This window comes from Meleagris gallopavo, chromosome 7 (genome assembly GCF_905368555.1).
Source record: "Meleagris gallopavo chromosome 7, MGAL_WU_HG_1.1, whole genome shotgun sequence".
In the NCBI taxonomy this organism is placed as follows: Eukaryota; Metazoa; Chordata; class Aves; order Galliformes; family Phasianidae; genus Meleagris; species Meleagris gallopavo.
Window position 1 is genome coordinate 10,322,156 of NC_139410.1, and position 13,521 is coordinate 10,335,676.

Here is a 13,521-nt window from a genome sequence, read left to right on the forward strand (position 1 = left end):
TGGAATGCTTAAATTTTAGTATATTTTTAAATCTTCAGGTGCTGTCAGCAGAGCTCATACAGGTATTTAAAAAGAAAAAAAAAAAACAAACAACAGGCATTTAAAATAGAAAAGCAACAACAAAAATAATTAAAATATTAGTTTACATTTAAGTAAAAAAAAAAAGTAAAATAAAGGCAATAAATTTGGAAATATGGAATGCGATCTTTTTCCAGTGCCAATACTTGGATCAAAGCAAATGGAGACGGGAGGCAAAGTACACAGAACAGCTGCAATACATGCTTCTGTACATGGAATTCAGAAAAAAAAAATCTTAATGGTACAACTGCAACAGCATCGGCAACAACACTGGCTGGCAGAGAACACAGCGCACATTAAAGCCGCCAGTTTGCTGTGAATGGCCACAACAACCTCACTGAGATGGGCTAATGGTTCTTCTCAAATTAAATGGCTAAGCGTGTGTTCTCAGCTCCTTACCATTTAACTGATTTCTATGTAACCCAACAGCAGGTATGTTGCTGACGAGTGTCCTGCAACAAGTACCAAGCTTGTCGGGGGCAATTTTTGTTTAGTACGGCTAGAGGCTAGGAAATATTTCTCAAAAGCCATCAGCTGCTCACGTGCCTTTTGTATGCTATGACTGCTCCTTAAACCTGTACTAGTGACACATGTCACCATGTAGATCAACGTTCATGACCCACATGCTTGATACAGGAGGAACCTGTTAGTACAGGACAGTTTTCCAGAGGTAGATGGGCCCCCGATCCTTCGTTTGGCACGCTGGGCTGGCCTGAAATCCCACATGCTTCCAGGAAGACCACGTTGTGCTGGTAGTCACCAAGGCCAGCAGGCAGGCATGGGTTATCTTGAACAACTCCTGATCTGTCAATTCAAAGGGAGTTGGTAATGCTTCATACCTTGGACAACTGGCCCTTTAATCCTAAAGCACAACAGTAGTTACTAATTTAACTAGATTACCACGAAGGACAGTAATTAAAGGCCTAACTTATCTATGCTTTGCAATTTGGGATTCAGAAAAAAAATCTTCCTCAGTTTTACAGATTTGCAGCTATTTAAAGAAGTTTAAAAATAGGATTTAAAAGCGGGCTGGGGACTGCTCAATCACACACATAAAAAAGAGTTTTCCTAAACAGGTCACACATCTGTTTGGTGAATATAAATACATGCAGTAAAGCTGTCCTCAGCTCCCACCACCGTGGTTGCCACCGTATCACTGCCTTCTGTGCCCCTGCGAGTGACAAAAATCTGACTGATCCAAGCAGCTCACTTCAGCTCCAAATCACTATTGTGGCCTCTTTCCTCCCCATTTCAAGCAGACAGCTTTCAGGAAAGCAGTAATAATGAAAGTAACCATAAAATTATTCAGGCTAGCATCTCCATGAGGAGCATTAAACCCAAATACCTTTTAAGGCATTTTAAGGTATGACCTAATGTCATCTGAAAGCCTCTACTACAAACTAGGAACTGCAAGGGCAACTGTAGTCTGTCGAAATGACAATATGATTACAACTACACTATGCTGGGCTTTTTCCATTTTTAATCTAGACAAAATATTCAGTGCAGTGAAAAATAAAATAAAATAAGTAGAATATATAGGCTCCTAAAACTTAAGTATTTAGAAAAGGAATCTCTAAACTTCATCTTTAAGCATTTATTTGTAACAATAAAAGTTTAAAACTGTTTTTCTTCCACTGATGTTCAAATACTTAATATAAACTCTGAGAAAGAAAAAGATACTGCAACTAAATTTCTCAAAAGTATTGTTTCCTCACCGGTATCTTGGTGGATTTTGGTATAATTTAGCCATCTTCCTCAGGCAGAAAGAGAATCCTGGGCAGCCACTGACAGAATCACTCTGGCAAGAGTTCTCAAACAAGCACCCTACAAATAATTGACAATGAATCTACTCTGACCGTCCCAGCAACAGAAAGGAAAGGCAGGACACGACTTAGACAGGGAAGGGAGAAAGAATTAATGGCGACTTCTTCAAAGACGGTTGCTTTTTCTTTCCTTCTGCTCACAATGAGGACAATGCACCAAGTTAACTGATGTGGCTGTGTCTGGGGTGGGGAGGAAGCGGGGAGATGATGCTAAATACATAGGAACTGTTGTGGGAAAAAATACAATCTTGCTACAGCTAATCTTAAATCTCGAATTCAAAATTGCCAGTGGCTTTCTGCAGATGCAACTTAGAGTTCCAAAATTACTCTAAACTCAAATTACGCCTAGGTCACCGAATGGGTGGATACCCTATGTTCTGTTTAATGTGTATGTTCAATTGCACATATACTTTAACCGACCGTGTCTTTACTTTAATAACAGGCCAACTACTGAAAACACATAAAGAGAGGCTATTTTTCTACCTCAGCAGAAATACAGCTGATACACTACGTGACCCTTCAGGAGCAACTGCTCTATTTATTCTATTTAAGTGACATAAGCTGATTGGAAAAGGAGGGGGAAATCGGGGAAAAAGATCAGAAATCCACTTTAAGCATCAGTCGGGGAAAAGAAATCACTGCCTTGCTTTTCTTAAGCTTCAGGTTAAACTAAAAGTCTCTTCCTTGTTACATATTAGAAACGCATTTACATTTCCTCGTAATTCCTAGTGAATCATACTGAAACAAAAGGCAACATTTTCCAAGTACTCTGCAACAGAAAATACAGTCACGCACTGCTGGTTCTGGAACTAACTAGGATCCGCAGCTCTTGTGCTTCTGTATCTCAAAACATTCAATTCTTCTGAATAGCTACGTGCTTCCTTTTGGCATCAAGGAGATACCCCTCATCTAGGTATACCATCTGAAACTTAACCTACCCTTTTGCTCAATTAGTAAGGACAATTGGAACATGCTTCCTTGCTCCTTTCAGGATCCCACAGAGAGCTTAATGCCACCTGACTGCTTAGCGCAGAACAGCAGAGCTGAGCAAGCTCTACTCTTCCAGCTGCACGTGAGTTTTGCTCTCTATTAAAGTATGTTAAATTCTTGTAAGAGATACAGAAGACAGTGAAGATCCTATGACAATTTTTGCAGAAATAGAATGGATTTTTGACAAACAACTCTTTAACCATGCTTGGTCAGCACGTTTGTTGCCCCAGAGAGAGATCGGAGCAGATCTCTCCCCGTACCTGAGCAGACATGGTTGTGACACAGCAGAGCCTCCAGGGGGTCACCTCAGCAAGAGCCACCATCCATACTATCCATGCACCCGAATAAGCACGGGAATCGCGCTGCAGATCAGCATCCCGACCTCATCATTTAGTTTGAACTGTCTCTGGGTTTTTTTCTCCATTAATATTTTATAAATTAAATCGTATTATAGATTGTGAGTCACTTAACTGTTATTACTATCAGACCGCATCAAAATAATCTAACCAGCAATTTTTTTGCAGTAATTTCCTGCTCCAAACCTGAAAGCGTTCCTTGGCAGCATGTTGACTCTACGTTTGTACCTCAGCAAACCAAATTTCAGAACAGCTCTGCCCGTACCCTGGCACTGTAATTAGCGCTCAGAGGCTGCAGATGCTCATTTTCATGGCTCTTCCTAACAAACACATAAAAGCGTACGCATATCTACTCACGCACAAGCAGGTTTGTGAGCTGTGGTCAACAATTTTACAAATATAAGTTACTTAGCCATTAATGATTTTTTTTTCCCTAAATCCTTATGGAGTGAATTACTAACTGCAAGGAGACGCCAATTCTAGTAAGTGAATGTTACCCAACAGAGACATAAAGCTGTCAACACCACGGTGCTCTTACTTGCTTTAAACTCTCTCCCAGGCTTCATATGTTTTTTAAAGCAGTATTAGCCTTTTTTGTTGTTGCCTTCCCGGGAACCTTTATAAATCTGCCTCTCCTGAGCATCTGAACACTTGTGCTTCCTTGTATATGAGTTATAGAATAGACAAGTTGGATAGCTGCTGAAATGTTTCACAGAGCACTGGGCTGGTCAGGGCAAACAAGAACTGGACTCTAACATGTAGGACTGACACTAACATTATTGTGAACAGCACCGGAACTTCTAAAGCCCCTGTTAACTGCAGCCTTTAAGAGCCTGTTTATCTTTTTTCCTGACCTTTGCTAGTTTATTACAGCTGTGTAATGGCCTCTGAATTAAGTACCTTCAGTTTAGGAACAGGAGAAAAAAAAAAAAAAAAAAAAAAAAGGAGAGTCATAAAGACAAACTTTATCTTGAGAACAACTGCTCTTCTGCCTGCACTACAAAAGCTGATATCTATACACTTCTCCACTCAAACCTAGAAAAGCTACAAATACCTACAGCAATATAATATTTCTCTATTTCTCAGGGAGTCCCTTAAAAATAAAATGGTAGCAAGCGTAACTGTGACTATAAAACCTGTTACCAAAGGTCATCATTCTCATCAGAGCACCAGTTAGTTAGAGCTTATTTTTCTGTTCTCAGGGATTTTGTTCAGGAACACACAGTATGAGACCAACAAGACACTTGACAGGAAGGAAGGAGTGTCAGCATTTACATCTCTAAGGCCCAAAAGAACTATTAGTATCTGTCTTTGCTCTCAAAATCTTTATATACACTTTACAGAATTAAAAACCAACAAAATCAAACTAAAATGGTCTCTAGCTTCATTAAAGTATTTCAAATTTTTTTCCTGAAGTTCACGTTCCATTGATTTTAGCACTTACTTTGAGGTTGAAATGTAAGAACAAACTGAAAAACTGACAATCAAAGCCCTGGATGTCATTTCATTACGTCCTTCAGTAGTTCCCTTTTTATCAAAACCAGGAATAGCACTAAAAGGTTTGTTTGAAGAGAAGTTTTATACTAATTTGTCAGTATATTAAAAGTCCTCCCGCTAATACCTACAGCCACGTTTCACAATTGGACAGAAAAAGAATTATAAATGCTGCAGCATTCACTGCAAAGATGCAGACTTCCAGACATATTGAAACAATGTGATCAGATCAGCGTCCAGAAAGAGATCGCTTGGTCACATAGGTTCTTAGAGATCAGACTTGAAAAAGAGCAGAGGAAAAATATCTGGAAATCAGCCGTCGATTTATCCTGAGAGCATTTCCAGGAGAGGAAAAAAATGAAATCAATTTTAAGCAGCACCATTATCTTATTAAAGAGATCTGCCTTAACTAATTTAGTATTGAGTATTATAGAACCTAGGTAAGTATTCAAACAACAATAATTTTCTTCTTGCTTTCAGTATCGATACAGAGTAATGAATAAACTTTATTATGATTCGCTTAAAACTAAAGGGATTCCGACTGCTTAAAAAACACCAGCAAGGAAAAACATTTTCTTATGCATTACCTACTGCCCCACACTTGTACACTCCACTCTAAATCAACGCTAGAAACGAGCCAAAGAGTAACGAATGAAAATGCAAGCTCTTAAAAGTTTGCTTTCAGAAGTGAGTCTTTGTTGCGTGAGAAATCTTCCCTGAGCCAACAGGCCAGATTCAATCTGAGCCACCAATACCATCGTAAAGCCCTAGGAATTTCTTAGCAAACACAGCAGCAATCAGCAAGCAGCATACATATTCCAAAACATTTAAAAACGTTCACTGTAAGTGTACTTCAGAAAGGCCCACAAGCAAAAAGATTCAGCTCTAAAATTTCCTGTAAAATTGAGCAGCAGTAATTCCTCAGTCTCCCAAAGGCATCCAAAACTCCATGCATTACTACTCCAGCGCTTTGTATAAAATCAACTCGTTGATTTTTATAATTATTCAATAATTATTTTTCCATCAATTCTTAAGTGGATTAGTGCTACAAGTCTCTCATCGTAAAGCTTTCTTCTCCTCTAGGTCAGAAGAAAACAGTTAAGAGGTTTAAAAGCAGACACACAGCGATCCAAGAAACAGAAAAAACTGGAGAGGTTTCTTACCCTTCATTAGGTACAGAAATGAGTCCTACTTTTCTAAAATAAAAGAAAATAAGATCTGCAGCCCCTTAGCAAACCTCAGCAATTAGATCGCCTATTGAACCAAAGAGGTCTAAATCAGCATCTAATGGAAAATCGCTAAATAAATCTCACGTAGCAGGGAGTCATGTGACGGCCAGCTCGAAGTATCTCTCGCAATGTCATTTACACAAACTCTTTGTGTATAAACAACCGCGTTTGTGTATTCCCTCTCCGCGCGGTTTTAAATACAAATACGGAGAGGCTTTAGAAGAAAGGTAACGTTACGGGTGGCCCGCCCTGCTCGTAGCACACGGCTAATTTAGGACTTTTAAATACAATTTTCCAAACGCGAGGCTACGCCGCATTAAACACAACGGCATCAGAGATCGGTCGGAAAAAGAGGACATTTTAGAGAGTCGGGCTGCTTGGAAGAAAAGAAAGCAAAGCAACCACGTGTGTTACTCAGACTCACCCTAAGCACTCCCTGAACGCGAAACCGACCGGCAGCGAGATAGCAGAATATGAAAGTTGCGGCACCGCAGAGAACTGCGGGATCGCTGCAGAAGTAACGCCGAAGAGTTCGGCTATCAGAGCCGACCCTCGCACGTGCGTCCCCGTCCCCCTTACAGCCCGCCGAGCGCTGCCAAACGCAGCCGGCAGCACCTGGGCTCTCCCAGCCGCGAGCGCCGCGTGCCCGTCGCGCAGAGCCGCACCCGGAGCCGCCCGCCCCGCTCGGGCCCGGCCGCCGCTTCCCGGGGCTCGGAGCCGAGCCAGGCGCCGCGCGGCCGGGCTGAGGCTTTCCCGCAGGACCCCCCCGCGCTCCCGCGCTCCGCAGCACGGTTATACCTCCCACGGGCTTGGCGACGGCGCCGTTGGGCCTCCCGCGGGTACCCATGGGGCTGCCGTTCTGCTCCAGCCTGGCCACCTTCCCGGGGGGGGGCCCTTTGACATCGGGGCTGCCGCTGCCTCTGTCGGGGCTGTCCCGCAGGCAGGGGCTCTCGCTCCTCCGCTCCATGCTCGGGGACGCGGCTCCCGCTGGCAGGTCGCAGTAGAAGGAGCACGGACCTAGGGTGAAAGAAACGAGGGGGCTTCAGCCGCCGCCTCCTCCCGGGACCCCGCGGCTCCCGGCGGGACGGGGCCAGGCGGACTCCGGGCAGCCCCCGCGGGCAGGTGCCGCGGAGCAGGGGAGGGGAGAAGCAGCCTCCCCCCGCGCCGCCTGCCGCGGACCGCCGGGAGCCGCCGCCGTACTTACTGCTTAGAGCCTGGCTGTAAGTTGGCTGAGCTGGGCTCTGTCCATGGATCAAAAGTAGAGAATCCAGGGTGGAAAGTTTTCTCGGTTCCTCCTCGCGCGCCGCTTTCTTCCCTTCTCCCGTTCCCCCCTACCCCCAGCCTCCTCCTCGCCCTCGCCCCAGGCTGCGGGGCCGAAGCCCCCTCCCGGCGGGTCCCGGGCGGCGGTCGGAACGGAGCGGGCGGGCGGGGGCGCGGGGCGGGGAGGCGCGGGGCCGCCGCCGCGGTGCGGAGCGGAGGGCTGAGAGAGGCAGATCCGCGCCCGCGTGGGGAGCGGCGAGCGCCGAGGGCGGGAGGCGCGCGGCGCCCCGCAGAGCCGCTCCCGAGCGGCGCGGGAAGCGGCGACCCCGCGGCGTCGCTTTCAATCTCTCCCTCCTCTGCCGGCGACGGCAGCGGCGGGAGGGACTCGCCGCGGAGAGCGGAGGAGCGATTATCGGCGGCGTTGAATCATCGAGGCGAAGCGAGTCCCGCTCGGGGCCGTCCTCGCGTTCGGATTTGGTGCGTGTGCGCGCGTGTGCGTGTGCCTGCCCGTGTGTGCGCGGCGCGGCCGTCCCAGGGCTGTGCATCCCAAACACCGCCACCCCGCCTCGCCCCCACAGCCCTCCCCCTGCCCGCCCCCCCGCAAAAACCGCGCCGCGGGGCTTGCTCGGGCCCGGGCGGCGGCGCGGACGCCGGTGGGAGGCAGAGACCCACCTGGCGGGGAGCGGAGCGCCTGGGCATGGAGCGGCGCGCGCGGGGACAGAGAACGGAGCGGAGCCGGCCGGGGGAAAGGAGGGAGCGGGGAAAGGGCAGAGCGGCGGGATGGGGTGCCGGGAGGCGAGCGGGGCAGGAGGACGCGGGGACGGGGCAGCGGGGCGGGGGGAGGGCCGAGGGGCAGGGGTGGAGGAGGAGCCGGGAGAAGGAGAAGAAAGGGGGAGAAAGGGGAAAAAAAAAAAAAAAGAGAGAGAGAAAAGAGGATAAGCCGGAGTTGAGCAGTGGGGACCGACCGGGCAGGAACGGAGCTGCCACCGGCATCCAGCCCCGGCGCACGCTCGGTCCCACGCAGCCTCCGCCACCCTCTGCCAGGAGCCGGGGGCCGGCAGCGGGTGGCCCGGCCAACGTAAGGCCCCGCCGGTGCCCGGCTGCAGGCGGTTACCGAGCGAGCCCTGAATAATTGATGGCGGGGCCGGGAGGAGGTGAGAGGCGGCCGGGAGCGGCTGCTGCCGCCGCTGAATTATTGAACAGCGGAACCGCGAGCAGCGCAAAACGCGCGGGGATGAGCGGGTGGGGCTCCGGCGGGGCGCGGTGCGGGCCCGGTGCAAGGTGCGGCGAGGCCGTGCCCGCAGGCGTGCCCCGAGGGCTCGCAGCGCCCCCTGCCCGGCCCGGGGCCGGCGGAGCCCCGCGCCCCGAGCTCTCTCCGCCCGCCACCGGCGGAACGAGCCCCGCGTTAAGGTGGAGCGGGGAAATCGCCGCCGGAGGACTCCGGCAGACGGCCGGGGGAGAAAAGCGGCGGACGCCTCTGGTGCCCCCCGCCTTCCTCCCCCGCCTGTCCGCCGCTCCGCTCTCCGCTTTGCGAGTGCCGCCCGCCACGCCGCCCTCCTCACCGAGCCCCCTTAACAGCCGTGCCTTTTACGGTGGCGCCGGAGGGTCAAAACAAAAAAAAAAAAAAAGGGAGAGAGCGAGAGAGGGGGCTGCGGGGGGGTGGGGAAAAAAATCGGCACCGGCGGACCCCGTCGCTCTGCCCCGCGGCGGGCTCCAAGCGGTGGGGACGGCCCCGGTGAGCGCTCGGTCGTCCCGGCGCGGTGCAGGGAGCGATGCCAGAGAAGCGGCGGACCGCGGCAGGGTAAGAGACACCGCTCGGCCCCGCGACTCCCGCCTCAGTCCCGAAAAGCGGCTCCGCCACCGCGGTTGCAGCACTCGCGGCTGCAACCCCGGGCAGGGCAGGGCAGAGCGGGACACCTCCGCCGTGTCGCTGCCCCAGGCCGGGACGGAGCGAAGCTGCGAGAGCGGGTCTGGGCATCCCGCGGGGCCCATTCTCTCCCGTCGCGAAGCAGCCCCGTAGTTGGGAGAAGTGCCGCTTTTCCTTTTGAAAAACCCGACCTATCTACCCCTCCTCCTCGTTGTTTTTTTTTTTTTTTTTTAAATCTCACACCGCTGTGCCGCAGCGCGCGCGGGGAAGTTCCCTTTTTCCCTGGGTATCGAATAATCGCAGTGTTCCGTTCTTACCTTTGACGTCCAACTCCGAACTCCCGCGGATCAATGGCCGCAAAGTTGGCGGAATTGGGAATCTGGGACTTCGACACTTCTGGAAAAAAAATGCCAACGGTTTAGCCAGGATCTCCCCGTCTGATTCGTTACTATTATTATATCTGATGATGTGGATGGATGGAGGGACTCAATCCAAGCCCATTAATGAGCGATTTTATAAACAGTGCCGTCGGAGGATCTCCATGCACACGGCGTTAGGGATCTCTCCCAGCAGCAGAGCCGTGCGGATCCCGGGACTTCAGCGCAGCTCCGATCAGAGCATGCCGCCTCGTCAATCCATTAATGTTTTATAGCGTGTAAATATTTCATAAAGTTTTTAGGAAAACTATCGATTCTAAATTATTAAACTAGTCAGAAGGGCGTTTGAATAATACATACGATTAAATACACTTAAATATATATGTGGCAATCGCTTTATTTGCAACAAACCCTCGGCACCTTTACGCGGCCTTTGGTGTTTGCCCGCTTTGCCACGCGCTCGCAGGGCCCCACAGTGCCGGCACGTCCGCCGCGTGTCCTTCGGTTACACGCCGGGCGGCCCTGCGAAATGCTCCTTTAACTTTGCGGCCGGCAGCCGTAAGCGTCTGAAAACGCGGACGCGGAAGCGAAGGGTTTTGTTATTGAACGAACCGGCGAGGACCCGAACCGAGTGCTGTGTCCCGGCCAGCAGCCCCCGTTTCGTTAAGGTTAATTCAGACAATTCAGACGGATTTTAAATACGAGGTGTTTGCTTTCTTTGATAAGATTTTCCCAATAAATTTTTTTTCTTTCTGTTTCAAATTACAAATGCTTTATTTTTTTTCCCTCCTGCGTATGACTTTCACGTTGCCATTATTTTCCCCGCAAAAAAAAAAAAAAAAAAAAAAAAAAGCGATTATTTCCCATCACCTCTTCCCGTCCGTCCCTGATCTCGTGTCATAGTTTTATGATTTTTGGCTATTGCTGCACTACATGATGTTACATAAAACATAATACATCTTGCTATAAGAATAAATGGATTTTTGATTACTAACTGTGACCTCTTTTTATCTTTTAATGCGAACTGCAGCGCGGGAGCTTTCTGCCCTCCCGCACCGCGCCGTGAGCAGTGCGAGATCCCCGAGCCCGCGCTCCCCGTTTCGAAGTTTCCGGACCAAAAAAAAAAAAAAATCTGCACAAAGCAAACGAACAGAACCACCACCTCGACAAGGTTTGGTTTCCATCGGCCACCGCTCCAGAGGCGGCCGGCAGCGCTGCCGCCGGGCCGGGCCGGGCCCACGCTCGCCCCGCGCGGGTCCACCTGACGGCCGCCCGCGCTGCCCGCAGCGGGACCGCCGAACCCCTGTCCGCGAGCGCTTTTCTCGCCTCCCGGGGTCTCCCCGTCCTCCCCGCGTCTCCCATAGACCGCGGCGTTCGGGGACGCCGCAGACCTGACGGCAGCTCGGCGCAGCGCCATCGCGGCCGCCGCGCGCCTGAGCTCGGAGCGCCGGCCCGCGGGGCGCTACCTCAAAGCGCGGAGGTGCGGGGCCGCGGCGGCCGGCGGGAGGCGGCGGGACGGCCCCGGCTAGTCTGGGCGGGGCCGGGCGGCCGCGGCCCCCGAGGGCTCCTGCCTCCCCACTCGGCAGCCGAGACTCGAGCCCCGCGCCGTCTCTCGGGGCCGAGGCCGGGGCCGGGGCGTCCCGCCGTCCCCGCTCGGCTCGGCCCGGCGCCATCCCCTTCCCCTTCGCACAGCGCCATCGCGCGGGCGCCGGCGTAGCGCCGCTCGCCCTCGGCTGCCTCCCGCCCGCGGCCCCTCGTCGCGGTCGGGCAGGGCGAGCAGCACCTGCTGCGGGAGCGCCCGCCTCTCCCGGGCTGCGCCGGGCCCCGCTGCTTAGGGCCCGGTCGCGCCGGGCCGCTCCGCCCCGCCGCCGTCGAAGTTATCCCGGCGAGGCGGTGTGCGGGCCCCGAGTTCTCGCTCGACTCGCTCGGCTCCTCGGCGGCAGCCCCGCGCCGAGCCTCGCTGCCGGGGCCGCGCCGCGGTTCCGTCACCGCCCGGCCGGGCCGCGAAGCCGAGGCGAAGGCTCGCTTGGACTCGGGACGGGTCCCTCGGCACCCCGCAGGGAAGGCCCCGGCTCCGGCCCGGACCGCCGCTTCCTGTTCGCACGCCTCTGCTTTCCGAGCGGAGCAGCAGCCTGTGAGCCCCGAGGCTCGGCCACGCGGCTCCCGACGCCGCTCCGTTCGCACTGCGGTTCGCGCCGTGCCCGTCAGAAAAGAAAAACCGAACCAAAAGCGGCTTTAAGGCGCCCGCGCTGCAACTCGGTGATTTTGGAAGGGTGACGTCTCTGCAGACCGTGCTCTCGCTTTCATCCTTTCCCTCGGAGACGCTAACGCTGATAACGCGGCGAAGGGGCCGCGTGCCCTTCTTCAAGGAATTCCTGCGTCGAGGAATTCTCCCGGCAGCCGTACAACAGGGGCACGGCGCGGCCCCGCCGCCGCCCCTCCCGGCTCCAGCCTCTGTCCGCACCCGGTCGCGGCTCGCCCATCACGCACGTGGCCGCACTCGGGCCTCTCCGCCTTATGCCCGCTCGGCAACTCCTTCACCCTCGCCGGCGTGCGTGGCTCTGCGGCTTTGTAGGGATTTTCCAAAATCCTTTCTGTATTTTAAACCGTCGGGAGCGGGCGGCGCGGACCCGTGCCCTGCGGCTGTTCTCGGAACGAACGCTCCCGGCCAGAAACGAAGAGTGGGCTCCGCTGCCTCCGTTGCGAGCGCGGCGTCCTGCCCAGCCCCGGGGAACGAACGAACGAACGAACCGGAGCCGCCCCGGCCCCGAACGCTACCGGCCCCCGCCTGCCGCCGAGTTGCGGGCGAGCGACGGTGGCCGCTTTCCAGTACGCCGCACTGAGAGCCTGCGCCCGCGGCACGCGTCGCTGTAATTGCGATGATTTGGGTCAATTAGCGACGTGTGAGCCCTTCTGCCCGGCCGGCTCCGGTTCGAGGGACCGGAACCGCCCCGTCGGGCACCGCCGCCTAGGGGGCTCTCACTGTCCCGCCGCGTCCCTCACCGCGCTCTGCGTTCTCAATCCCGACTTCTACCCTTGCTAACAAGTCTTCTCCTCTCACCCGGCCCGCTCGCGTAAAACAAACAGCACGGAGCGCACGGAACCCGCGGCTCTCTGCCCGCACCGCGAGGCACAAAGAGGTGCCTGCCGCTGCCGGGGCCCGGGCTGAAGGGCTGGGGCTGCGGCTTTATGGTTCTCTGTGCAAATAGCGGAGGGCTGCGGGGCTGCCAGGGGAAAGGGGGCAGCCACGGCGCGGGATTTCGAGTGAAGACAAACAACAGAGGTTTTATTGAACTGTAAAGGCTGGGAATATCGCCGAACACATCGAGGAAACGCACCCTAATACATAAGAGCAGCAAACGTCCCACGAGAGAGCAAATACCGCACAGGTGCGGCAACGTGAGGCAGTTCGGTGCCTCTCGGGTCACGCCGCGAAGCGGGCTTCTGTCTGTCCCCATCCTGGTTCCCGTCCGTGTCCAAAGCCCCACAACGGCCCGGCGGGCAGCGCTCAAGCACTTGAGGTTTCGCAAGCCCCGTGCTGACAGCAACAGCGCTTTGCAGAGGACTCGCATATGGGGTCCCGGGGGAGGAAAAGACCAAACCCCGCCGCCTCGCCGCCTGCAAGCAGCCCGCGGTCTTTTCCTGCGATCTCAGGATATCGCCTTCCCTCGCGCGCAGACATTTGCGTGGAGCTCTCGGAGCCAGGGCTGGCATTCGTTCTGCGAAGGGGCACGGGCTGCGGGACCGCCCCCCGCTCCCGGAGGCCGCGAGTCTCGGATGCCCGGCACGGCATCGCACCGCACTGCCCGCAGCCCCGCTCCTATCCGCGGGCCCCGCGCAGACGGCCTCGCTTCGTCTCCGGCACCCGACGGGCGCCGTGCCCGCGTGCGACGGGCTGCTCCCGGCCGTGCCCCGAACCGGCCGGCCCGCGCTGCCCTGTCAAGGAACGGGGCAGAGACTCCGCTCGGGCTCCTTTCCCCTCCCGGGGCGTGCGTGGGGACCGTGACGAATTTCGGGTTCGGAAAGGACCGTCGCTGGAAACCACGC

The 13,521-nt window shown here is 54.2% G+C and overlaps 2 protein-coding genes across 5 annotated transcripts in view; one reads left to right on the top strand and one right to left on the bottom strand.

Moving 5' to 3' along the window:
- The window catches only part of SATB2 (SATB homeobox 2), a 126,871-nt gene extending 117,237 nt beyond the window's left edge, over positions 1 to 9,634 (bottom strand). Inside the window, exons 1-3 of one of the 4 annotated variants that reach the window (XM_085227975.1) lie at positions 7,903 to 7,994; positions 7,175 to 7,211; positions 6,769 to 6,987 (exon numbers count right to left, since the gene is read on the bottom strand). In XM_085227975.1, coding sequence (XP_085084101.1) covers positions 6,769 to 6,987; positions 7,175 to 7,211; positions 7,903 to 7,929 — 283 coding nt within the window. In that variant the 5' untranslated portion in view covers positions 7,930 to 7,994. Of the gene's footprint in view, positions 1 to 6,768; positions 6,988 to 7,174; positions 7,212 to 7,902; positions 8,034 to 8,195; positions 8,326 to 9,414 lie in introns of those variants that run through there. The other 3 variants (XM_085227978.1, XM_085227976.1, XM_085227977.1) reach the window with 3 other exon arrangements.
- LOC146543953 (uncharacterized) lies at positions 8,366 to 10,700 on the top strand. Its single transcript, XM_085227980.1, has 2 exons — positions 8,366 to 9,031; positions 9,621 to 10,700. Exons 1-2 carry the CDS (start codon positions 8,366 to 8,368, stop codon positions 9,747 to 9,749), a joined length of 795 nt encoding a protein of 264 aa, XP_085084106.1. The 3' UTR covers positions 9,750 to 10,700.
- Positions 10,701 to 13,521: the final 2,821 nt, after the last annotated feature.

Excerpts from the sequence above, each read along its gene's own strand:
- LOC146543953 (XM_085227980.1), top strand. The coding sequence starts at position 8,366 with ATGGCGGGGCCGGGAGGAGGTGAGAGGCGGCCGGGAGCGGCTGCTGCC. Across the intron at positions 9,032-9,620 it reads AAGCGGCGGACCGCGGCAGG|TGCCGTCGGAGGATCTCCAT; the intron begins GTAAGAGACACC and ends TTTTATAAACAG.